Source organism: Tachypleus tridentatus, chromosome 13 (assembly GCF_004210375.1).
Source record: "Tachypleus tridentatus isolate NWPU-2018 chromosome 13, ASM421037v1, whole genome shotgun sequence".
NCBI classification, from domain to species: Eukaryota; Metazoa; Arthropoda; class Merostomata; order Xiphosura; family Limulidae; genus Tachypleus; species Tachypleus tridentatus.
Window position 1 is genome coordinate 131,682,541 of NC_134837.1, and position 27,065 is coordinate 131,709,605.

Sequence of the window (27,065 nt, forward strand, 5' to 3'; positions counted from 1 at the left end):
AATCTGAGAAAGATAAATGAATGTGAAGCCTGATATATCATTTGATTCATCACTTATCACTGAGTTAAACCAGTTCTGGAGATGCCAACCACCATCAATAGCTATGGACTAAGTCAAATAAAAAAAACAAGACAAAGGTTTTTACAATGGTAGACTGTATATTATATGTATGTTGTTTTCAAGTCTGATCTCATATAATGGTGAATTGTATACCATGTGTATGGCATCTTCAAGACTAGGATTCTTACAGTGGCCACCCAGTGGCACAGTCATATGTTTGCTGACATATACTGCTAGAAACTGGGTTTTGATACCCATGGTGAGCAAGGCACAGATAGCCCTTTGTGTAGCTTTGTGCTTAAATACAAAACAAATAAACCTTTTATAGTAATGGACTGCATATTATATAAATGTTGTTTTAAAGCCTAGGCATTTTATAGTTGTAGGCTCTAAGGAGTTTTTGTGGAAATTAACGGATGGAAGATTTGAACTCTGAATCAAGGATATATTTGTAGCTGAAAGCCACAGCATTCTTCTCGAGAAGATAAGCATTGTTTCAATATTTTAAAGTACAGAGATGTTATCTAAGTGCATTTTACTTAATTGAGAAGGAGTTGGACAGACTTAGGTTCTTTTACTAAAGATAAAACAAAGCAGAAAGTTACAACATTAGGCTTAATACTCAATCTTTGGCATTGTTTTTTTAGTTTTTAAGTAACTACTAGAATAGTACTCAGCTATAGAATAATAAAGATATTGAATAATAGATTGAAATAAAGCATTTTCAACAGTTTTAGATAATTAAGAAAGAAACATCTTCACGTAATACATCTTTATTTTTCTAGTATGGCAATTGTTTTTTTTTAAATGGGTTGCTTCAGATTTAATAGATCTAATTAGTTTAATTGAGTTGAATGGAAGACTTGATAAGTATTTGAATGATAAGGGCTGACTCTGAGTGTTTTATTTTTATTTTAGAGTTAAGTATACAGGATGGGACAGTTTAGATGGGCCAGCAGGTTCTTGGTTGTCCTAAAGTTTTATATATATATTTAAGTTTCATTTTATTCAGGACAATTTAAAACACCATAAATAAAAAAACATATTTAACAGCAATGATATGAATGTTCAGCACACTTACTCAATACCAAGAGAGAATAAAGACACACAGACCACAAAGACATCTAACATGTTGGAGGTGCTGCGGCAATAGGAAGCTTTGTGAAGAATAAGACCATATGCCACAGCCTACAAAAAAAAATATTAAAAAGTTAAAATTCATTCACAAAAAAAGAAGTATATAAAAAATAAATTACTTATATCATATATAAAACTAATTTAATTTCAATGAACATATATTTTTTTCTACTTGTTGGTAAGACCAAAGCTTCATTTTGCAATATCTTTGCTGTGTACACTTTAGCAATCAAGTCCAAAATTCTTAGTGTCATATGTCTATGCAACTACAGTCAACAGTGTTGCAATAACTCTTCAGAAGGGTTCAGAATTTCATTTAAAATGAGAGTACCTTTTTTTATGAGAGGTTCCATAAACACCAAACAAAACACATGGTCAGAATTGCTATTTAACCCTTTGGACCATTTGTACTTGTTACAGTTTACATACTACTAATTTCTAATATATTAAGTGAAAATCACAAAATTTGGTGGACTTTAGTAAACATTACAAGGCTTTTGCACATGAAAACCAGATTCTATGATGAAGCATATTTAATACTTTAAAAGGCAGTACTGAAAGGGTTAAAACATTGGAAATATTTGCCTATCTCCTTCAAATTTTTATCAAAAAATTACTTCAAAATAGTATTTATGTGATATTTCTGTTTTTGAAAATATTTTAATGTATCTTATTTAATATAATGTAATTAGAGGACAGCAAGAGACCATTTTAGTTCATCTAGGCTATCCTACCCACAAAAGTGAACTAAAAACTAAAAAAAAACAAAAAAACTCAAAACTAGCCCTTTTAAACATCTATCAGGCTTTTCTTTAAGCTTCTTTCTATTATATGCATCTATCATATTTGAAAGCAGCTTGCAACACAGATTAACCATCCTCTTGGAAAAACATAGCTTTCGTAAGTGAAAATGACTCCTACCTTGCCAAAATGTATACTCACACCCCACAGTTTTATCATTCTCTTTATTAAATAAAAAAACGAGAACACATCACCTTTGCAAGTTCCATTAACAGTCTTAAACACTTCAATCAGATCTTCTCTAAATCTTACAAGATACTGTCTAAGTAGCCTTCCTCTGAACCATTTCCAATGATTCAATGCCCTTTTAAAGGTAATGATCCCAAGAGTGAATACAATACTCTAAATGTGACCTAACCAATAATTCATACAGTGATATTAGAACCTCTTTAGATACAACTTAAAATCCTACTTACCCTGCCACCAGCAACAGTAAATTGCTTGAACGACTTTAGAGATTGATTAACCAGAACTACAAGATCTTTCCCTTCCATAACACTGTTAAGATTGCTCCCATTAAATTTATACTCATAATACAAATTTTGATATCCCACATGCATTCTTACATTTATTATAACTAGAAGTTATCTTCCATACAACTCACCAAATAATCCATATATCATTTTGTAAAGCTATAGCACCCTCCTCATAGCTAATAACACTCAAAACATTAATGCCATTTAAATTCTGTATTGATCATTCTTTATCTGTCATTGATGTAAGTCAAAAAGAACAAAAGTCCTAGAAATGGGCTCTTAGGTACCTCACTACTGACACTGATTGACTTAGGTTAAACTCCATTTAGAACAACTCTGTGCTTTCTTATATTAAACCAAATTTCTACCCAATCAGCCAACTTATTTTCCACACCTAAAATCATAATACAAAATATGAAATGAATGCAGTACTAAAGTACCAATTTAACCAATTAATATAAAATGTTTTGTCCTTGAAAACTTCTCAGCAATTATGTTAACAATGTTTTGATAATCAATGTTTCTTAAAATATATTTTTCCACACATAATAATCTAAATAACTCCAAATATTTGTGAATAAAGAGCATTGTGAAGCAGCCTTAATTCGTTTTAAAGTTGAAAAGCTATCACAAATGACCTGACACATGAACAGTCTCAACAACATTTTGCAAGTTTTGAAAATAAGACCATATATAGTTTGCCTTAAATTATCTCAATATAAAAATGAATACACATAGCAAACTCAGTTTCTGCTGGACTTGCAGATGATTATTGAATACAGTGCTATACAGCATACTGTTTGAATTTTTGCCACATCAGAACTAAGCTAACCATTTACTTTTAAAGGTTCAGCAAAACATTTTTGAGCTTCATGAGCAACACAGACAGTGTGACATAGCTTCCCAAGTACCTTCTGCAAAGGAATGTAGCTCAAGTTTGTTAGATTTCTAGCTTCTTCGTAACTGGGAAGATCGAACAAATAACTGTTTGCAAAGAGTTCACAATTTCTGATGAATTGATTATTCAAACTTGACAAACATTATCTATGTTTAACACTTGAACTCATTGCTTAATTGCTTTCATAAAGCTCCTTAGAATACTACTTCACCAGACATTTCTTCTTGTGTTGATTCTGACTTCTAGTATACCATTTTCAACTGTGCAGTTATCAAGCTCATTTATCATTCAATTTTTTTTCCACAAAGTTCCTGATCATCCTGTGGATCTCAGCTACCACAGCTATTTTTTACTTTATGAATGATGACAGAATGCCATTCATATTAAACTGTGCTTTAGTATCTACATAAATCTACTTCACAGAGTTTGCACGTTTTGTAAAAGGTTGTCTAGATTCAATACCAACAGCTTTTAACAATATTCAGGAAATAGCCATAAGACCAAATGTGTATGTGGCCTGATAATGTTTTCTCAAAATAAACAGTGAAACCACTGTATACTCCACTCAGAGCTTATACTGAATACTAATCTATTTTAACTTTTTCTGTAATTCCCCAAGCCAAAGGTACTGTAATGTTAGCAGAATGAAATCTGTAATTTATGCAAGTTTTTATATATTATTCTTTTTTAAAGCCCAGTTTTAAGTGAAGTGGAGGTAATAGAACTTTCTTTATGTCAACCAAACTTTTATATTTAATGTATCAGGAAGACTCTGCATGGTCACTGCTTTTTCATACAACAAATGTATCACAGATACAGCAGAATATGTTTGGGTCATTTACACAACACTCGTTGCAATAAATAATATTGCAAAGAAAAAATAATGTCAAAGTGTAAACTCAGACAAATACTGTCTAGAAATGACATGTCAAGTGGCCTGTTAACTGTTTATATACTAATGGTGTGTTTCTTATGGGTTTTAGAACAACAGATAAGAGTCTCATGTCAGGACTGGTCTTTACGAATCTATAAACAGTGGTAGTAAATGTTTTAATCATAATAAAATGTGACCCAATTTCAATGAAAATGATTCCCTTATTTAAAACTACATGTGGAATTTTATAAAGAATCTGAATGTGATGAATATAATGTTTGAATTCAGCATACTGGAATCACTGTAGAACATGTGAAAATTTCAAGACAATAAAACCACTGCAGGCCTATGTAATTAATTATTAAAGCAGCCAAATCACACTTACGAAAGATTAAATAAAAACAGATTGTTTTTTGTTTTATGTTCTTAATTCTTTATTCTTAACTCATTATTACAAAAGTAAATAAAATGTTGATGATATTAAATTAGTTAATGTCGAATTAGATGAAATGAATAATAATAATAATCAAAATATTTTACAAGGCACACATGCAAGCAGCTCATAGTAGTTTGTGGGTAAGGCAATTTGATAGTGTAACATGAGCTGCATGTTCCTTAAGTGATTTTACAAGTTATAATGGTGCATATGGTAGTTAGACTTGGTTCAAATGGCAATAAAACAATAAAATTTAATTATAAATAGATGTGTACCATTACAAGCCTAAAGCTACATAGGATAAACAATTGTAGTTTCATGCTACATTTGAAGTCATTCTTAAAATAATGGAGTGCAACTTACATTGAGATTTATTTATTTTTATTTTTGTGTGTGTATGTGGGGGTTGGAAAATATGAGATCAGTCAAACTGACTAACCTTGTAGAGAGTTAGAGTAGAAAAGATTGGTTTGTTGTTTAATGTTAAATATAAAGCTACACAATTGGCTACCTATGCTCTGCCCACCACAGATTATGAAACCCAGTTTCTAGCACTGTAAGTCCACAGACATTCTGCTGTGCCACTGGAGCAATTATGGTTCAGAAAATAACAGATAAATTATAAAGTTTCATTGAAAACAAACATTTTAAATATATATATATAGGAAGTTTTAGAGATTATACAAAATAAATTTGGGATTTTTGAAATGAAGAAAAGTATTTTTATTCTTAACATAAAAATAACTTTGCATAAACATTATTCAAAATAAATATTCAATATATTCAAGGACAAATCCTTTTTAGGCTATAAAAAATACTTTACAAAAGTATGATTTCTTGTATGTGAAAGACTTGTAATGTTTGTTGCAAGAATGCCAAATTTCATGAAGATAAATGCATTACATTAAAGGTTAGTAGTATCAAATGTACAAATACTTTGAATGAGTACAAAGAGGTTACATGTTGAAAAATTAATTTTATTTGAGAAATGGAACTTGACATATTGTTATCCAAATAATGAGTTACAAAAACATGTCAGAACATGTAATATTCTTCTACAGTACCATTTAACTAGAACAATATGTGACTAATTTTACTGACAATTCAGAATAAAATGTATATTTAAGTACTTTTAAAGATATGAGATATAAAAAAGTACAGCTCACACTTACCTTTAATGTAATTTCAATAGTAAAAACAGAAGTAAAGAAGTAATCAAAGTAGTTCAGGACCTGTACACAGAAGTAAGTTACTAAATAAATCAATAATCTTAGACACTTAGAGACAATAAACATGCTTCTCTCAAGTTTACTTTTTACCATTAACATTAATGTAAACTGAAATCTAACAATATGCCAGAATAATGTGAAAAAAAAATGTGTTGTTTGACCAAATAAATAAATAAAAAAATTATATTTTGAATGAATAATTTTGGTAGTCTTCCCCCATTGGTTTTTCTAAGCAAGGTAACCTTACAGCTCAACAAATGAACTGGAACTATTAGCTATGATATTCATTACAATTACTAGTATATTTCAAACTTCTACACCAGTTTTACTTGCAACATTTTAAAATTTAGTTACTAGTGACATAAAACACTGAATGAATTTCTTTACTAAAAAAATTCAATCATCCACACTGACAATGATTTGTAATTTCATGTTCAATATCTTTCATTACCTGGATATGACCATATACCTTTCGATAATAAACTCTAATACCACCGAGCTGTGCTCCCTCTTCCAGAATTTAGTTCATTACACGAGTTTCAAGGTACACTTAATTTGAGTTTAAAAAGCTTTTAACCTTAATAGCATTTGTAGGTAGCACAAAGTACTGTTCAATTTGATTTTCTTTTATAATTATTGAATTATACAATTAGTGTCATTTTCATTTTAAATGTATTCAACTCAGCAGTAGCCTTAAGAGATAACAAGATAAAATTTGAGGTTGAATATTCATTTCAGAAATTTGATAAAAGTCCTATAATTATTAAAGAAGAGAAAATTAATACATACATGATTTCTATCAGAGTAATCATGAAGGGGATCTTCAGCAGCTAACGTTGAACTACTCATCATAATGCACAGTAAGATAACATTACTAAAGTATGTATTGTTGATCAATTGATGACAAAGCACTCGAAACCTGCAATTATTAGAACAGTAAACAGGTACTGTGGTGAAACCAGTAGAAATATCAGAATTCCAGCAACATATGAAATAAAAGTTTATTTTCATTAAGCCAAACCTTGGATGTCACAAAAAACCACTGACCAAGATAAATATTTGTCTTAAAGACAAAGAGGACAATATATCAAATATGTTTGACATAGCTAATTACAGCTATTGAAATCTTATTTTGAATAGTTGTAAATAATCTTTTAAGTCGGTCTGAATGCAAAAAGTTATAGATTAATACAACTTGTGTAACAGTTTATGCAACAATAAATTTGTAGACTTCACATATTTTACTGTATAATAGTTCTCATTCTCAAAATTTTGTATTCTTATTGTCTCAAGCCAAACAAAGAGCTTACTTGTTTGTATGAGAAAAAATAAAAAATGATGAATTTTTTGGGATAGGATAGACATTTTTAGAGATGTTCATTTCTGAAAGACAATGTGGACGGGCATTGGAAACATTTGTTGTTTCTTCTTCCCCTATGCCATCCTGTTTACTTTTCTCTTCTCCAGCATCCTCGTCATCTCCATCATATCCATCACCAACTTCAAGCTCTTCTAAAAACAAATTGACCACTAAATATAGATATACACATATTAAAAGCAGATTGATTAAACGTCTTCCACAAATATTTTCTTCAAAATCCTTTTGATACAATTTTCTACAACATTAGTTTTTAATATAATTTTCTGCAATAATTCTTTTTTTTTACAACTTTATTATTCTTTGTATCTCAGGATGGCTAGTATGAGTATTAACACTTTTACCAAAATAAAGCAGAGAACAACATTTTGACCTTCTTGGGTCATCTTCAGGTTTCTCATCATCATGAATTTAACATTCTTTACTCCAAACTATTTTTCAACTTTTTATTTTTTAATGTTCCTTCTTCTCTACTATAACATACAAACATCTTGCTCAGTTATTAGCTTGACCCAAAATATATTGCAGGTGGAAAAACATTTATCAGCATCTAGTAAGTAAAACTTATTAAAATAACAGAACAGTTCTTTACTACTAATGATAATAACACAGTAATTGTTCTTTGGTTTTTAGTAAATAATTATTTTTACCTCTACCAGGTACTTACTAATATACTCAATGTCGTTCTTTAGTTTCTTAATAAAGAATCGCTCTGAATTTCTTACATACATTTACAAACACATAAAATACTAATCAAATGAATATGTTAAACACTGTCATGTCAGAGTGGTGTAAACAAATTATATTCATACCATCCTTTTCACATTCTCTTCATAATGACTAGGTTTAGGTCATGACAATATCAAGAAATTCAAAATATATTACACTTTCTTAATATGAATCTTAACATCTTCCTATATTGAAAATGTGTTTCTGATAGATACTTACTTTCACTCACATAATAGCTTTACTCAACATATACTGCCCTCTATTTGAACAGTTTTTGCTCACAACTTGTCTTGAAGCTTCCACTTATCCTCACATAATTTTAGATGGTATAGCTTCACTGTACTGTGCACACGAACATAAAACAACCTTCCACCAATATATGTGTAACAGACTCTCACAGAACAGCATTCTCATCGCTTCAAGTATAGTATTAAAAAAAAAAAAAAACGAATTGAAATTGGGAAGTATGAGTGGGAAGTGTTAGAAGAAGCAAGTAACTATCATAATACATTTTCAGTGTAGAACCTTACCTCCTCTCACATAGTAGCTAGAATCCCACAGTGACTTGCTGGAGGAACCAGTGCTAAAAGTTATGCAGATGAGCACTCTTTTAGAAGCTATTTGAAGAGAATTCATGTAGTGTAACACCCTAGTGTACTCGGTCACACTCATGGGAAACCACACACCACCTGTATCAATCTTCAACTATCTTCACTTCAAAACCAGGAAGCAAAATATAAAATAACTGTCATTTTGACAACAAAGCCAGGGCAAGTGTGTACTTTCATTACACAACCAACACCAGGCTACCTGGAAACCTGACATCCAGGTAACACTAGGAAGGTGAATGCAAATACGGTGAGTCAACTCCAACTTCTGGAATAGGAAGAGGGACCAACGACCACATATGCGAGGCCTTATGTTTTCTGGTCCTACAATGCTCCAACACAATAATACCCACTAACTAAAATTCAGGCAGTAGAATGGGGGAGAAAACCAGCCAGAGAGATCAACTGTAAAGGTTCAAAGAGAGGAAGTGTAAGGGCAAGAAAGACAACACTGAAATTCCAGTATGTTAGAACAACTTGACAGGGTGGATGAATTAAGTGAAAGAAGCAAAACAGTAGGGATAGGACAGTAGAGGAAAAAATGTGATAGAAGAAAAGAAGACCTAAAGCTGAAAAATGCACAACTAAAGACCGGAAGATGGGAAGTTTTTTACTGAACTGGCTGGCAAATGCATCCAGAAGGAGGGTACTCAACTGGGACCAAAAACATCACAACACTTAAGGAATAAGAACTGCTTTGTCGTGATGAGATAGCCAATCTGCCACAAGGTTTAAAGCAACTATGATGAGACATGAAGAAAGACAAACCTGCTGAGATTTCACTCAGAAAAGAATATCCAGCATTTGATATCAAAGTGAATGGGATTGAACTGTTCCTTGATGATTGATTTACCAGGTAGTGGTTGAATTGTTGGAAGATATTATGACCAGGAGGCCTTGTACTACTGACAAGAAATGATCCAAATCTCAATAAAGAGCTAGAAGTTCCAAAATACTGATGTGTATGAAATATTTGAGCATCAGCTAATGACTGTCTCCTGAAAATCCAAATACACTCCATCTGTAAAATAAGCTTCTGCTACAAATCAGGACAAGGAGGAGGCAGAATGATAACCAGGCAAAGTTGACTTGTAGGGAAGGAGGGAGGAAGATGGCAGAGACCAAGGAATCTCTTGCAAGATTCTATTTATCATGCAAAACTCACTAAAGGAAACACACATGTACACAACCCAAATGGATGAAGAGCTCCATGGAAAAGAGAGAAACTCATGAACAGGAGAGAAAAGAAGATTTGGCTTTGAAAATCAAGTGTTTCATTCCTCTCAAACACAAAGGAGTATGCTGGACCCATCAGAGGTAGAAAACACTCCCAGATGAACAAGATACTGTGTGGGGATGAGATAAGATTTCTCCATTCAATAAGTCATCTCACATGAGCCATATTTTGTAGAAGAAAATGGGTATAACTGTGAGAGACTTGTTGGGAAGGAGCTAAAGGGAACCAGCTGTACATATGATAATGAAACAGCAAACCTTGGATGTAAATATGGTGGGAAAAGGCTCTGATCACACTGACACCAAACTGATTGATACAGTGCAGAACTGAAACCATCAATCCCTGTGAACATACTGAAGGTAATGTCTACATGCTAGAGAAATTGGTATATGAAGGCAAACATCTAAAACATCGACCACAATCATCCACAAATCTTAACTGAGTGATTACTGAATAGCAAAGACAGAATGTATGGTAAATTGTGTGAGGTCAATGAAGTGCTTATGGTTGGTGAGGTTGAAAACAGAATGCTAATACCTGGTTTTCTTGGAAACAATGAACTGCTCCACAGAGACACCAGCAAGAAAGTGAATTCTCATGAGAAGCAAGAAATAAGATGTAGCTATAAGGGGGAGGAGCAGAAAAATGAAGAGACAATTCTCCTTTTAGAGCCTAAAGAACCCAAACATCTGTGATAAGGCACTACAGATGAGCAAATCTGGCCATATGCACCCCTCACAGTGTGGGAACCCACAAGATAGTGACCACAACAAAACTGGTGTTGTAAACTCTGATGATAGACAATTTGTCACTTTGCTGCAGAAACCCAGGAAGGTAGCATCAGTAGAGGGGAGAATGCTGGTGGAAAGACACGGGCACAGAAGCAGGAAAAGACTGATAAAAATTGAAACAAGGGAGAAGAGAGAGGAGTTATGTGCAACCTTTAACCAAGAATCTAAAGTATCAAGAAGATTCTAAAACAGACTGGCACAAAAAAAGAAGACAAATTTTGCATAAATAGAAAGCAGACATATGCACAAGTAAGAAAAAGGAATCTCTGGCAGGGAGATTCCTGAAGCAAAGAAGTTATATATGAAGGAGCAAGGGAAATGATGGATGTAGTCCCAAGTTTGAATCAGAAACTTTGAGTTGTGAGAACCCAAAGTAGAAATTCTAACCTCTCAAATGTCAAAACATGAGAACCAAGGCATGTTGTCATTCAAACATAATTTGGTAAGAAATTATTCAGCATAAACTCAAATATCAGATGGAAGGGAACTAAATAATCTGATATCATGGCAAAATGAAGAATGGAGATGGAGGAATTATAATACACAGGGGAAACAACAATAGTTAACATACTTAAGAAATAATGTATAAAAATGCAGAAAAAAGATGGTGTAGATCTAGAGGGGTAGAACAGGAAGGAAAAGCAAAGTCAGTAGAAAGGCTGTCCAAATTTTCTTTTTCAGGAATAGATTCTCCAAGAAAAGGGAAATTTTACCATGATTCCAGAGATAGAACTATCTGCTCTATATAACTGAAATTTTTTATGCATATAACAAGCCTTGCACTCTCTCTTTATGGTACAATATTCCCATGTGTGTCTTTTTCAAATCATCATGCATCATCTATTAACCAACAGTAGCATAGTATATGCATGTGACTCCTACACTCTTCTACTAAACTTTATTTTCTCATTTGGCAAAATTTATGCACACTTTTTTATGCTTTATGGTCATTTTTCGTATTTATCTGCTAAGTTATGTTGCTTTATTTCCGCACTTGGGTTTTGTAAAATTTTTCTTTGTAATGAATTCTGAAGGTAGCCTTACTACTCTGAGGGTTACATTTTTCAAGGCCTCAGACATGGGTTACCTGATGGAATTATCTGCTTTCATGTGTCATGAGATTGAATGTTACAGGGTCCAAATTTTCTCTTCAGATTTTGCCATGATTCCTACTGATACTGCTGAGCCTTTGCTGGCTGATGAAGACTTTGTTCATCTTTCTCAACCTCTCAAACTTGCCAATCATTCCCATTTCCAACCTAAGGTTGCCCTCCAGCAGCATAGTAGTATGTCTGCAAACTTATACTGCTAGAAACTGGGTTTAAATACCTGTGGTGGGCAGATCACAGAGAGCCTTTTGTGTAGCTCTGTGTTTAACAACAAACAACAATAAAACAGCCTAGGGATTCTATTCTCCTAGGTCTAATTTGTTCTTCTTGAATTTTCTCTCTCAAGTGTGCATTGTTTTATTACTATCACCTCTTCTTCTATTAGTCCAAGAGGAGATCCCCCCCCGAGGACTTCTGATCAGTTTGCACTTTCTTACCATAAGGTGAACTATTTGGTTTATTTTAACCTGTTTGAAGGGTGGATCTTAAATACACTGTTAGTCTTATACTCTTTATGGTATCCTTCTTCCTTACCTCTGCTCAAAAAGGATCTCCACAGATACCCTTAGAAATTTAGCTCTGGTCTTACAGACACATTTTTGTTGTTGTTTGGACCTTTTAGGTAGAGACTTAGTTTTGACTTTTTTTCCATCCACATATCTCAGGATCTTACATCTTGCTTCTTTTCTGAGTCTTCATATATTTGATGCAACCACTGACATTATCAAGTTTCAGAAGATATCGGCCCACCAGCAGTCTACCCTTACAATTTTGGTAGCTTGTTCATATTGACCACAGCCTCACACACCACCTATTTCTTTTTCTGTCTTACATCCTCACAATTCTTGTCCATTCCTTCAAATGTGGATATTTCTTTTTTGTAAATTTCCTTAGTAAAGTATCACTTGTCACCACCAGTACTTGTGACTATCCTGAGAGTTCAAATCCTATGAGAGCTCAACTGTTAATGTTTCTTCCTTATTGGCTTCCTTTCATCACAATCAATGGGTGATAATGTTTCTTTCCTAAGATTTCAATGTCCAGTTCCCCACCCTTTCTGTCTCTCCTTACCCACTTCCTTTCCTCCTCCTTCCTTCTTTCTTACATCATCCTTCTTGGGATTTTTCTTCCTATCTTTTCATTGTTCCCAAGACAACTGTGAATTGGTAGCCATTCATCAATTTCTCTGCTCAACTGCTTCATTGTACCCTTTAAATTCTTCATCATTGTGTCTTTTCTCACCCTGAGATAGGTGTTTTCTCCTGGGCAGTTTGTGATGATAATGAATGTCTTCATTGCCTACCTCCACATCCCATTAGCACTCCAGTTCCACTCTTTTCTTTGATTTGTCCATCTTGGGATGGCTTACCAATATTGGGCACTCCCTTCAGACTTACCTTGGCTCCATAGGTGTCTTATCACATCATATAAGCTTTTACTCACCATCTTCTGGCTCTGGGAATGTGATTCCATTATTGCACAGACAAATTAGATGAGATCCTTCATGATTGCTTTGCTTTCTCTCAGTCATGCTCATGTTAGATCCATGAAATTCACACTCCATGTACAATGGATCACAGCACTGGATCCCTTTCTGCCATCATTTACCTTCTTCTTTCCCTGAGAGATTATCTGCAGTGGTGGCTGTCCTATGTTCGTACATGTGTTCCACTTTGTCCCCCACATCTATTTACAAATCTGCTCATGGCTGTTTTCCTTCACGAATGGAGAGCTTGAGTTAATCACAATGTAGCTTCAGGCCATTGGTCTGCTGATAAAATTGTCTTGCTTATCAATTTCTCAATCTTCTTGCAATTCATTGGGCATTACCTCACTCCCTTTCTCTTGCCCATCATTGTCTTGCAGTCATTCATTCAGACAGCTCTATGGCAGTGGCTCTTATCAACCACAAAGGGGGCTCCTGGTTCAGAAATCTCTGTTTACACACTTTGAAACTTCTATACTGGGTGTAATCATCTTATCACGTCATTTACCAGGTACTTTCACTCTAGTCATGGATTTTCATTCACATCTGGGCCCAATCTCTCCCTTGAAGTGGTCCTTAGACCACTCACTTTCATGGGCCTTTGCCTTCTGTGGTTTATATTCAGTCAGATGCCTTTGCCATGGACCTCGTAATATATAATTTCTGCTCTTTTGTTTCCCTGCACCACATCTACAGACTCTGACTGTTGCTGCCTTCTGCCAGGACTGGTCTCAAATACCTTTATTGCTACTTAATGTCTACTCCCCTCTTTCTACCCAAGACAATGGTGGCTCTGAATGTTTATTAATCTTTCTCTTCTTTATCTACCTTTCATCTCTCATTTTTATCCTCATCCAGATTCTGATAGACTGCTGTATCCAATAAGGGTCCCAAGGTATTATCTTGCATTTATAGCTATCCTCCATAGTACAATGCAACTATCTTTTTATTCACTGGCAGTTCTCCTCCCTTTATGATCTTTCCCCTTCTACTCTGGGTCTACCTTTGATCTGTTTGCCTACTTCTCTTTACCTTTTTCCATGTTTTCTCCTATCTATTCTGTCTTCTGATGTTTTCCATCACTTCTTGTTTTTGTTGTCATTTGAGGAGGTTCTTCATAATGGTATGTGGATCACACACTGTATATATGTTTCTTGCTACCTTCATCACATCATACTTTTCTCTGTGTCTGTGTTTCATCTTCCAACTGTCACTGAGCTTCAGACTTTGATGAGACTTTAACTGGTTAGTTTTATACATTTTCCCATTTTTCAGGGGCTTATCGTTCTTTGTGATCACACAGATCCTACTCTGTGGCAATTGGATCCTGACCAGATATTCTTAAAATCCACACTGTATGTCACATAAACTTATGCTCTCTTCTCCATGGCTCCAAATGCTCAGCATGGAAACAGGGTGTTCCACAAGAGCATTAGAAGGTTATCTAACTTCATGATAATTTCTTCATAAACATGTCAGTTCCAGACCATACATCATCCATGGACTGCATGGGTAAAGCAGATGGTTGGTTGATTTAGTGTTTTATGGAGGTGTAGAAGGGTTTACCAAGTTGTTTTACTTAGCCACTCCAAATAAAAGAATAGGTTAACTGGCATGTTATTAATTTATATATATTATAGTGGATGAGTATAACACTATGTAACACAAAAAATGTAAAAAGGTAAAAGTAAATGTAGTAAAATTTATAAAATGAAATGAAGGTAAAACAAAACAGCATTGAAAAACATAAATAGCATAAAACCAATGTTGACATCTAGTCTACAATGTTAAAAGAGAAACCAGAGTAAAATAAGTTGTAAAAGACTTTCCATAGCATAATAGTAATTATCATAATCCACCAAGAAGACACTTAAATGACATTAAAAAGATTAATGGCCGTTAAAAAACTAAAAATTTTATCAAGGTGGACAGTGTTACCGTCACCAATGACACTGTCTAATGTTATGGACAAACCTTGGGACAGAACATGTTTAAAATAGTGCTGTCATTGAGAGTATTCCTGCAAACACCAACATAGGCTGGTATCCAGAAAAAATGGATAGAAGTAGATGTTACTGAGGAATGAGCCAGTTGGTATTGAATATCAGCGAGAACAGGGTGTGAACCAACGTGAGAACTAACCGAGTCAGTATAAATAGTGCAGTTGGAGTACTGCTTAGCTTCAATATGATCCAGGGCAAGAGAAATGGCATACAGTTCAGCAGTGAACACAGAAGCTGTATAGGGGATTCTACGTGCAACCACCAAACTGTAACAAACCATGGCAGAGCCCAGAGAGTCACCTGACTTGGAACCATCTGTATAAATTAGAATGGAAAGATTTTTCGAAAGATGTTCAGTAAATAAAAGACTGTACTTCCAATTGGGAGTATCTGCTTTTCTCAGGTGACTTAAAGAGAGGTCACATTTGGGGGCTGTAATAAGCCATGGTGGGATAGGCTGACCAGTGGATTATGCAATGTTACCCAAGGACAGATCCAATTCATTCAATTGAGACTAAACATGAAGACCAAAAAGAGCAATGGCAGATTGTCTGTTCTGAAAAAGTATGGCCCACCGAGAAAGGAAAACACAACCCAGGTGGGATGTTTTGGTAAGGAACGAAGTTTCAAAAAATATAGTAAAGACAGATGCAAACGAAGAAGGTGCAAATAAGGTTCACATATAGGAAAATGATCACTACCTCATGGATTATTGTCAACCCTCCACGAAATATGGGAGAATAATGAAGGGGAGCAAACCTAGAGATCAACAGCAGTAAAGGACTGACTAGATGCGTGAAAATAAGTGGAAGAACCACTATTGAAAAGAGAAAGGTTGTGATCAAAGAGCATATGCTCTACAAAGCGACCCTTCCTATCAATAACAGCACTTCCCCAGAGAGGATGATGTCCATTAAATTCCCCCGGGATGAAAAGGGAAACGGCAACTGTTCAATGAGAGCCTCAAGGTCTGATTGATCATATGTCTCTCCAGGTGACAGATAGAGAGAACAAACAGTGATGGTATGACCCAAGGAAACACAGATGGCTACAGCCTCCAAGGGTGTGTTGAGTGACAAAGACAGAGTGGGGTTGCTGATCAACCAACAGTGCCACCCCTCCATGTACTCATCCATCACACAGCCTGTCATTTCTGTACAGAGAAAACTGCCGAAAAGGTGACTGTATCAGCAGGTTTCAGAAATGTTTCCTGTAAGGAAAGACATACAGGATGGTAGGAAGCAATCAGTGTTTTGATGTCATCTAGATTAGAACGCAAACCTTGACAGTTCAATGGTATCACGGTGGCCATTTTTAATGATGCTTAGGCAAAGTGGCTGGAGAACCCTTCTGTGTACAACCACGTCTTTTTTTCCTTACTGTCCTTATTCAGAGGAGGTCTATCGACTTCCATGGATCCTGCCCTGGGTCGATTTGGCAGGTCTTTGTTGTTGGAAGAGGATTCCAGTGACTGAGGACACAAACGAATGATTGTTTTGCATCTTGGAGTGGGAGAAAAAGATGTATCTGAAGAACTGCCTGTATATGAAGCCAAAGGATGTGGATATTGGAGTTTGTTGGAATGTATGAGAGGAACAGAGATGGGTGTAAAAGTTGATTAATCAACTTTTTTAACAATGGAGGTCATAAGGCTTTTCATTTGTTTAGAGAACGATTCTCTTGGAGGCACAGAGAGATCTGTCTGAATTCCCACTGTAGTTGTGGAACAAAGTGCAGCAGCATATGTCCGAGATGAAGTGGCAGACAGCAATTTCCAAGCCTCAGGATAACAAATGTTATGAATCATTTTAAAACGCTGCACCTCTTTTTCCTCCAACCATTTAAGGTAAGAACAAAAGTAGGAAGGGTGAGAACCATTGCAGTTGACACAATGTGGGTCCATGTCACACTCATAGGCATCATGGTCCTTGCCACCACAACGAGCACATGTCAGGTAACCACAACATGACGTTTTTGAGTGGCCGAACCTCTGACATTGGAAACATCGGAGAGGGTTTAGAATGTACGGCCGTACCCTGCAAATTAGATAACCTGCCTTGATGGTGGCAGATGCACGGGATGATGTAAATGTCAAAACGAGGATATTTGTCAGCAGTGTAACTCCATCATTGCGAGTGGAGATGTGCCTCACTGTAGAAACTCCTTGAGTGGAGAAACCAGCAAAAATCCCTGACTCAGGTACGTTCTTCAAATCCCTCTCAACAATAACACCTCGTGATAAATTCAAGATACCATGAGGGGTAACCTCAATAAGTACATACCCCAATTGCCTTTGAATTCAAAAGGAGTTCACTGTGTTGGGATGTGGATGTTTCAACCAATATGCCTCCAGACCAAAGCTTCTTTACTGACTTTGGAGAGCCAGCAAGCACTTCCAGTCCCTTCTGAATAAAAAAGGGGAATATTTGCCCTAAAGGTTTTTCTGAAAGAGAGTGTAGGATGAGAAAATGAGATACAACTGGTGGTACAGATGTTGAAGATTGCTGATCAGATTCTTCAAGACGTGGTCGTTTACCTGTTGACTGTTTTTTCACTATTTTATTTAAATTTTTATTAAAAGGATCCATAGGAAAAAAAGAAAATTTCGCTGCCCACTGACCCCACCCACCATGGAGCCCTACGAGGTGATGCATTACAATGTCAAGCAAGGATACTGCAGCAATGCCAGGATTTCGTGAGCACTATACCCAAACACCAGCATAAGACACAATGTTCACAACACCCATTGAGAACTTTCAACACCAGTACTTGGTTGACTCTAGCCCAAGTGGACCAGCCGACTGACCCAAGTGGGACCACCCAAAGGCCCCCATCTACAGGAATTCAAGGCCAAAGTGGTGTGTAAGGGTTGAACCCCTCAACCACCAGGATCCTCTCATCCCCTTCACAGGTCACCACACATGGCAAACACATGGGTGGATGTTTAGATCCCAGAGGAGGTAACCTGAAAGAACAGAACCTTCCCTGTGAGGTCCCTACACCACGTATAGGAATCCACACAGAGGTAAGCAGAAGGGAACAGCTGCTCATCCCTGCCATGCCTTGAATGAATATCTCTGCATGGTCTGCTTATTCAAATATGGTTTTGTGGTACCCATTGCACTGTCTCCATTGAAGATTTTCCTCTGGACTCTTCAATGTATTCACAACTCCTTTTTTTTTTTTTTTTTCAAATGGAATATGAAAGTCCTTAACACTTTTCAGTTCCAAATCACTGGAATGGTTGACTATGGAGGTGCCCTCCTGGATGGATTTCACTAAAAAACTGGCTATAACCATTTAGTCAAGAGTAGGGTATTTCACAGGTGTAGATATGATATGGCCTCTACAGGAGTAGATCCTTCCCCTTGCTTGTGATCTTGGACTCATGATGACATTTACACAATCACAGGAATTGAATCGTCACCTTACTGGATGACATGTATATACCTTCTTAACCCTATTGCAGCAGGTTACAGATCAAAGGGCATTTCATCTTGTTTGTTGACATATATCAAAATTTTATTGAACTATAATTTTACGAATTTATATCAATAACTTTGTTATGAAATTGTAAATCAGAATTCAAATTTCAGTATTATGTATAAAGTTAATTCTTTAATTTAAAAATGAATATTGAAAGTATACACCTAAATATATATTTTTGTGTGTCATGTAGTATGTTAAATAAAGCATTAGTTCAAATTATATGTTTATGATGTCTAAACGCAAAGTATGTAATTTCATACAAATAAGAACTGAAATTAAGGATATTAACAAGCTAGAATTTAAAATAGAATTTGTTTGTTTGTTTTCAAATTTTGCACAAAACTACAGGAGGGTCATTTACACAAGCCATGCCTAATTTAACAGGAAAATAAACATCACCACCTACTACCAACCCTTAGGCTACTCTTTAACCAATGAATAGTGGGATTGACCATCACATAATATCACCCTAATATCTGAATGGATGAGCTTGTTTGTTGTGACAGTGATTTGAACATGTGATCCTCAGATTATGCCTTAGAGCCTGAACCACTTGGCCATACCAAGCCTTAAAATAAGAACCTTATATCTGTTTTGTTTGTTGTGGCCTACTCACCTCTTTCCATTTTTGAGAACAGTCCCTTACATTTACTTATTTTAATACATAACACGTGAATAAACAATATCCAGGTCATACTGGCCCCTAGTGTCTTTGCCAACCATTTAAAATGCTAGAAAGCCAATTTGTGCTTTCAAACCAAGATTCCAAGGAGGTAAGTTGTGTCTTCAGTCTGCTCAAAATTATGTATTTTTCAACAAAATACAGCTCAGTTACTAAGCCTGATGAATTATAGTGAAATTCTATGGTACTGATAGTAATTTATGATGATTTGGTTATTTATAATAAATATATAAAATGTTTTTAAGACCTTATTTGTATATACTAATAATCTATACACGTACATATTGTATAATAATCGAAATGTGGCTGTTTTTATACCACATACTAATCCAATAAAGCACAGTCAAGATGGTCTACTTTGTAAAGACAAAAGATCAGTCTTGTATTATTGAATATAGTAACATGAGTGCATGTGTACCTTGTCTGTGCAAGTTCTGTAATGGTAGGTACAACTGGAAGGGCAATACAATATAAATAATAAATATATATACATATATATAAATGTATAATGTTATCAGATTTAAGCTATTTAGTCTAAACATTTGCATGTTTGTGTTATAATTTGCAGTCACTATGGAATGAAGAAAACATAATTTTTATATATATTTCCTATTTTTCTATGGTGGTTATGAGGTCGATAATACTAACAGATCCCATACAGTTAATGTGGAAAAAATAACAGACAAAATATAAAGTTGAAAACAAATACTTGAAATGTATTTACAAGGTTTTAGAGATTACATTTTATACCTTGTGATTTCCCCTCTAGTTCTTTTAAGAATTACACACATAGGAGAAGAGTATACCTGGCTCAGAAGTGATGTGGTTCCCCTCCTCTGGTTTCTGGATCTCTTTCTCTCATTGTCAGTGGTATCTTTCAGGTACTTTAAGGGGTGCTTCTGTTATTCACTTGCACCAGTACCTCCTCCTTTTTAATGTATAATGCTAGCTAATGTGAGGGAAGGTAAGTACAGTATTGGAAGTAATTTTCCTACACTTAAAATGTATTTCCAACAGGTACTTACCTCCTTTCATATTTTCCACTCTTTCTACCCCTTTTCTTTTTCCAGTACTCACACCTTCTACCTTAGCTCAAAGTGAAGATTTGGTAGAGGTGTATAGAGGGAGTCACATGCATCACGTGTGTATACTATGCTACTGTTGGTTAATAGATGACACATGATTTCCATGAGAGACACACTGGAATGTACTAATTCCAACATGGGGGTGGTGCAAGTCTTGTGACATGTGTAAAGATAAAATTCACCTAAAGATGGCAGTACTGAACATGCATAGATGACCTTGTGAGAGGAGGGAGTTAGAATAGCATAATCAGAAATACCAAACAGTTAATCTGTTATTGACATCAAACTCACGTACTCTGTCTTATTTTCTTGTGGTAATTATATTTCAGTTTGTCTCTTATAGTAAACTGGTTATGTCATCATGTGTACTTTAGTCCTATCTATTAAATATGTTTAAACAGAATGTGCATATTAAGCTCTCCCAAAGATCTTTAAATTTATATTTCATGTATTATATACTTAAATATTCATAGTCTGACCTAAAGTAATACAAACCATTATATTATGAACTTAGTAAGATTGAAATAAATATATTAAACAGAACACTAACATTAAAGGACAATAAGCTCAGAAATGGCTATAAGTTCATTCCCCACACAGAACATTAAACAGCAGTATTACCATAACTATCTTCATCCACTTTTCCTTTATCAGTATCAGCTTCTATTTCATCTTTGCAGGAATCTATTTTAATCTGTATGTGAGCCTTCATAAAATAAAATACATTATGCCTCACTACAAAATGATGAAAAACTAATAACTAAGCTTTGTTTTAGAATATAAATATAAAAAGTATTTCTTGTACAATAAAAACACTAGAGTAACAGTCACAAAACCTCATCACAATAAAAGAATAATTAAGATTTTTTTTAAAGAATATTAGAAATCAGGACTTTATTTACAATTACCTTGAAATACTATTTTTGGTTATTGTTTTCATGTATCACTTTTGTTTAAAACTAATTAATCTTTACTTTTCTCAGTAATTCACCTAACACTTCAAATAATATCTGTTCAAATTGTTGTTGGGACATTTACTACACAAGCTTATGATTTGGTAACATATTTATTCTATATCCTAGTAGTAACCAAAAGTCCCATGATTTTATGAAAATATTGTATTTATACATAAAAATCTCAAAGGAAACTTACAAGTTTTCTACTTTTATCCATGGAACTAGAAGAGAAAGAAAACAATTATGCAGTGTTGTTTTAATATAAGCAGTGAAAGACATTTCTGGTGAATTACAAATGTAGCTCATCATAACATCATACATAACCTACCATTTATTTGTTCTAAATCTTACTATTAAAAATATAAAATAGATGTTTTTTCATTCATATTTCATGTTTAAATTAGTTGAACTTCATTGAACTTTACTTCAATAAAGTAATGTGAAACAAAGACTAACCACTTTATTTCACAAACAATAAATAATAATCCATTACATGTAACTTAGGTTAATTGCAAACCTTATTTACAGTGAATTTGCTGAACTAGAAACTGCTTCTACTGTGTAGAAATGTAAATATTATTTGACATGTTCTTGTTAATGAATTAATAAAAAAAGTCTATGGAAAAATACTTTTTAAAGAATAAAACAAACTATATTCTTGTTAAGATGAAGAGGAAGCATAAGATATTCATTAGTTAAAAATAATAACAGTTTTCACAGGTATATTCAAATATAATTGCTGAAAATGTAACATTAAATACTCTTACTATTAAAATATATTTCCAATATATACTTACCTCCTCTCATCCAAACCTGTTTTAATCCTAGTCTGCCATCTTAAGCATTGTTAAAAACATTTTGTTACAATGCACCAGCCTTTATATCCAATCAGTTTTGCAAGATTTCAGAATGTGCTGGTCATGTGGCTAATCTCCACCAATCACATTATAGTGGTGCAAATTCCTACCCTCTACCATTCTAGAACAATCCACACTTCGATAAATGGTAAGCACAAATCATGAATACCAACAACTCAGTGTAAAAGAAGAGTAGAAAGTGGGTGAGAGGAGGTAAATACCTATCAGAAATACAATTTCAAAATAAGAAAATGTTAACTTCTGAAACAGAACTTCTTCCTCTCATTCAATGCTAGGATTCCACACTGCCAAGGTGGAGGAACTTGTGAAGGCATGTCAATCTCAAACAGAACAGAAAAAAACAACAATGAAAGAACAGGTGTGCTATAATACAGAAGGAAAGTACACCTTCTGTAATAGGTAAGGTATGCTTTTCACCCAGCAGTCAATACAGAAACACATTTGGAGCAGAACTGAATTGACAGACACCCACTGAGGTTAACAGAGATTTAAAACAATAAGCTAGTGTAGGATAACTATGACATAAAACAGTATTAATAAACATGGAAAGGGTTGTGCATATGCAACCACTTTCCCTTAAATGTATATGCCAAGGAAAGTTTCATGGATTATATCAATTTATGCCAAGTCCAGCCCATCTGAGCAAAAACATCCAGGGATATCCTTGGATACACACAACTATGAAAGATATAAATTAATGTTATGAGTGCAATCTCAAAGGTGATCACAACTATCCCACAGTCCAGATTCATGTCATAATGAGCAACTATATGAAAGAACACATAGTACCAAATATAGTGATAGAGTCATAGTAAAGTTCCAGTGAATAAGCTAGAGAGAAAAATTCAAGAACAATAGATTGCTAGGGCATAAGGACTATAATATATAATATATAGATTAAGCACATTTCACCTGGGTAAAAACATCCACTGGGAGCACAGTGCAGTCCACCCATACAACACCTCGAAAGAAACACTTCGAATGCACATGATTAGGACCAGTGCAGTTTGCCTTGACAAAATGTATTCAGGGAAATCACATTAGTTTACATTGGAGCATATCAAGTATAGTCCATCTGGACAAAAAATCTTCCTGTTGAAGCACCTTGCATAATAAATACATGATGAACAAGTGCAGTCTGTATAAAGAAAATCACCCATGAAAGCACCTTGAATACTGAATATTATCATATAATTCACTGTTTAGTATTGTAATGAATATAAAAACTATAGCCCTTTTCTCACTGGAAGTGGTAAGAATGGCTGTGCTCCACTAAAAGAGAAGAGGAGAATTTGAACTGTAGAGTGACCCACAAGAAATAGTGCAATAGGTGTCTGCAATTCCTAATTTGAAAAACAGATAGATGCAAACTGTGAGAATCATGAGTTAGTAGGAATGTGCAAAAACCTCCATCTGCTTTTCTCCTGAGGTCCATGAATGATGATCCTTTATGAATGAAACAAGTAACTTTTAGCAATACATAAATACAGATACACATAACACTGGACAAATTACTAATGGTCTAATAAAAACACCCCATCTCAACAGTGAACATTATGGAATTATTCATATTTATTGCAATTATAACATGAAATATAAATGACCACGCAACACTGCCACCATGTGGGATCCTGAAATATGATATATATCAAATAAAAATATATAGATAAAGTAGTATGTTGAGTTAATTCAGTCAAAGACAAACAGATGTGTATAGGATCACCAGTGGAGAAAGAAGATACTTATCCAAGGAAGTCACAGCCAGGTCATGCAGACAATGTGCAACAAATATATTGAGAATTGTCCACATCCCAGCTTGGACAATCTCCTTCAAATGCTGGTGAAGGCAAGCAGCTAAAAATATAGTTAGTTGGCAAACTGGGTGCAAAAACATTGTGCTAATGAAAACCTTCTATGTACAAGTCAGAATATACCAATCATATGCATTGAAAAATCCAACCAGTGAGTGCAATACAGGAAATATTATGGAACACAGAGGGAATGCTTGGAACAAATCATTGGGAACATTAACATGAAAGGAGGCAGTGCGAGCCACATAACATCTCAGGTAATGAACCAGACAAAGAAATAAACCTGAAATTGAATGGAAGTACAGATGGGAAATGAAAGGTAAAGAAATAGGGGAGAAGGCCAAACAATCTGTCCAGGCAGCAGATATTAAGGAAAGGAAGGATTGATGAGAATAACATAAGTGATATTGGAAAAGAATCTTTCAGTGCCAGATGACAAACTGGTAGAAATCATATTTAAGCAGCCTAGCATAGGGCAATAACTCTTATTGCCTCTCAAAAATACTCTTATCAAACAGTGAGACCTGACTGTCATTTCTGTAATGCAACAGAACTAGAACCACGAAACCTCAGATTTAAGAGTATGAAAATGCTAACCATTAAGTTATATCCAGCCCAAAAATAATAAACAGGGAATAAATCATGAAATTCCAGGACCATAGTCTGGAGCTGCAAACAACTAGGACATGCCCAATCCAAACATATTGGGGGAGCTAAAGTTTTGTTTTTTTTCATATATATTAGCATTGAACTTTTGAATGAAGTGACTTATTCTTAAAATATGGTTTTCAGTTTCTTTCATGTTTATTTAACTTAACTAATTTTCTTTCCTTAAGTTTTCTCCAACGAAATACCACTGTAAAAATCCGTATTTATAGATCTAAAGTTATCCTTAAGTAAAATATTATTGTAAAAATTAACACTGACAATTTACAGATTAACTATATATACATACATATTACGCTGTTTTAGAATTCTGCTATCCACATCCTTCTGAAAAAATATTGAAAACATTCCTTGTATTATTTTATTTTCATATAATTAAAATGAATGATTATCGTTAGCATTTATATTTCTCTCTTTTGTTGGAATATGTTGTGATGCACCTCAACCATCTCCTAAACAAGCTTGTATCAATAAATACGTTTTTAATAAAGCTTACACTCCTAAACCTGATGTATGATTCATTAAGAAAGTATCCATTTTATTGAGTTCACTTTCATCGTGTTCTTCATCAAATTTTTTCTTTTTCTTCTTTCTTGTATCTTTCTTCTCACTGCCTTCATTGTCTTGTCCACTTGAAGGTTCTTGGGGCTGTGGGTCATTTTCTTTTCCAGACTCTTTCTCTTCCTAAGTAAATCAGTAACATTTGTATTTGTGCATTGCTTCAAAATAAAACAAACAAAGTGCACAATATATCTCAGACAATTCTATTACATATGGAATACATCTCAAACATTAACATTTTCTTACACTAAAAATGTATTTCTGATAGCTAATTACCTCCAGTGATAAAAAGCTATCTTGATGCTCCTTTGCTCCATAAGTACTGCTAAAAATATTTTTGCCTCCAAGGAACCAGTCTTTCTATTCCATCAATTTCCTGCCATTTCTGAATACGTCCATATCATGTGACTACTCTCCACCAATAGTAATGCACTATCTATAGTGGTGCAGCTAGTTCCCATTCAATCCTCACTTTTGAAAATTGGCAGTGGAAAGGAAGGGTAGAAACTATGTGAGATGAGGTAAGAACTTATCAGAAATACATTTTCAGCATAAAAAAACGTTGACTTCCAAAATGGTCTTACATCTCATACAAGGCTAGAACTCTATATTGGAAAGGTGGATGGGCTGGTTCAGGTGTACAAATATCAAATCAAATGGAAACCAACTGCATAGAATGAATGTGTGTGTTATGAAATGAAAATTAAGCACACCAGTGGGGTACTGCTTTCTCTCTGGAACAGGTATACTCTTCATCCAGGAAACAAGAAAGTAATGTAAAACAGGCAGAATGGATTAACAGGTACAGTTAATGTGGAAATAATACTTACAGAACTGGACAAACTATTGTCACAGCATTGTGTCTGTTATTGTATTAGCATGAAAAACAAAATAACATGTGGCTAGGGCAGAGGACTATGTGATTAATACCTGAAGATATCAACTGATTAAAAAACTGTCTATAGCATTCCATCCAGGGGAAGCAAACGTCAGTTCTTTAATAACAACAACCATTTAATGTAATTGTTCTATCAAGGCCCAGCTGGCAAAAACATCCATGGAAAATTCTAGAAAAGTTATTTGATTTTGTCAATGGATGAGGTTTTTTTCTGTCGAGTGAGGTCCAACTTAGTAAAATCATTCAGGAGAAATGCACAATCAACTTTGTCTATAAGTGACTAGAGCAATTAAACCACAATGTTATATGTAGATATAATTTTGATTGAATCCCGACCTGTAGCCATAAAATGATGTATCCAAACTACCAGAATTGTGATGAAAACTTAAGCAACACTAAAGCAGACAAATTTTCCACCACCTTAAGAAGCCTGAAAGGCAACATCAAAAACTCCAAATGATGGGATTATGTCTGCCTCACTCAACCAAAGGAACAGAATTAATTCACTCTGGAATTATGAACATTCATTCTCACTTTCCAACCAAGTGGCAAAAAGCTTTCCACTTGGCCCCAGAATTATGGGAAGGACATGGAACAACTGTACTCAGCCAAAAACCCAGGATAGAACCACATTACATTCATAATTACAAGGATATGGTGGAACTCTTAAACCAATACTGATCAAAAAGAAGAGTCATACACACCCCTACTGGATAGCAGAGCATCAAAGCTGAACCAGTATTATGAATGGACACCTAGTTACACTTGCATCACTCCTACTGACATC

The 27,065-nt window shown here is 34.6% G+C and overlaps 1 protein-coding gene across 3 annotated transcripts in view; it reads right to left on the bottom strand.

Moving 5' to 3' along the window:
- LOC143237828 (voltage-dependent calcium channel type D subunit alpha-1-like) overlaps positions 1-21,752 on the bottom strand; it is a 99,636-nt gene extending 77,884 nt beyond the window's left edge. Inside the window, exons 1-6 of one of the 3 annotated variants that reach the window (XM_076477470.1) lie at positions 21,661-21,752; positions 21,130-21,214; positions 7,222-7,423; positions 6,701-6,830; positions 5,855-5,914; positions 1,142-1,248 (exon numbers count right to left, since the gene is read on the bottom strand). In XM_076477470.1, the coding sequence (XP_076333585.1) occupies positions 1,142-1,248; positions 5,855-5,914; positions 6,701-6,830; positions 7,222-7,423; positions 21,130-21,214; positions 21,661-21,681 (605 nt within the window). In that variant the 5' untranslated portion in view covers positions 21,682-21,752. Of the gene's footprint in view, positions 1-1,141; positions 1,249-5,854; positions 5,915-6,700; positions 6,831-7,221; positions 7,424-20,229; positions 20,526-21,129; positions 21,215-21,660 lie in introns of those variants that run through there. The other 2 variants (XR_013020281.1, XR_013020282.1) reach the window with 2 other exon arrangements.
- Between the last annotated feature and the right edge of the window lie 5,313 nt (positions 21,753-27,065).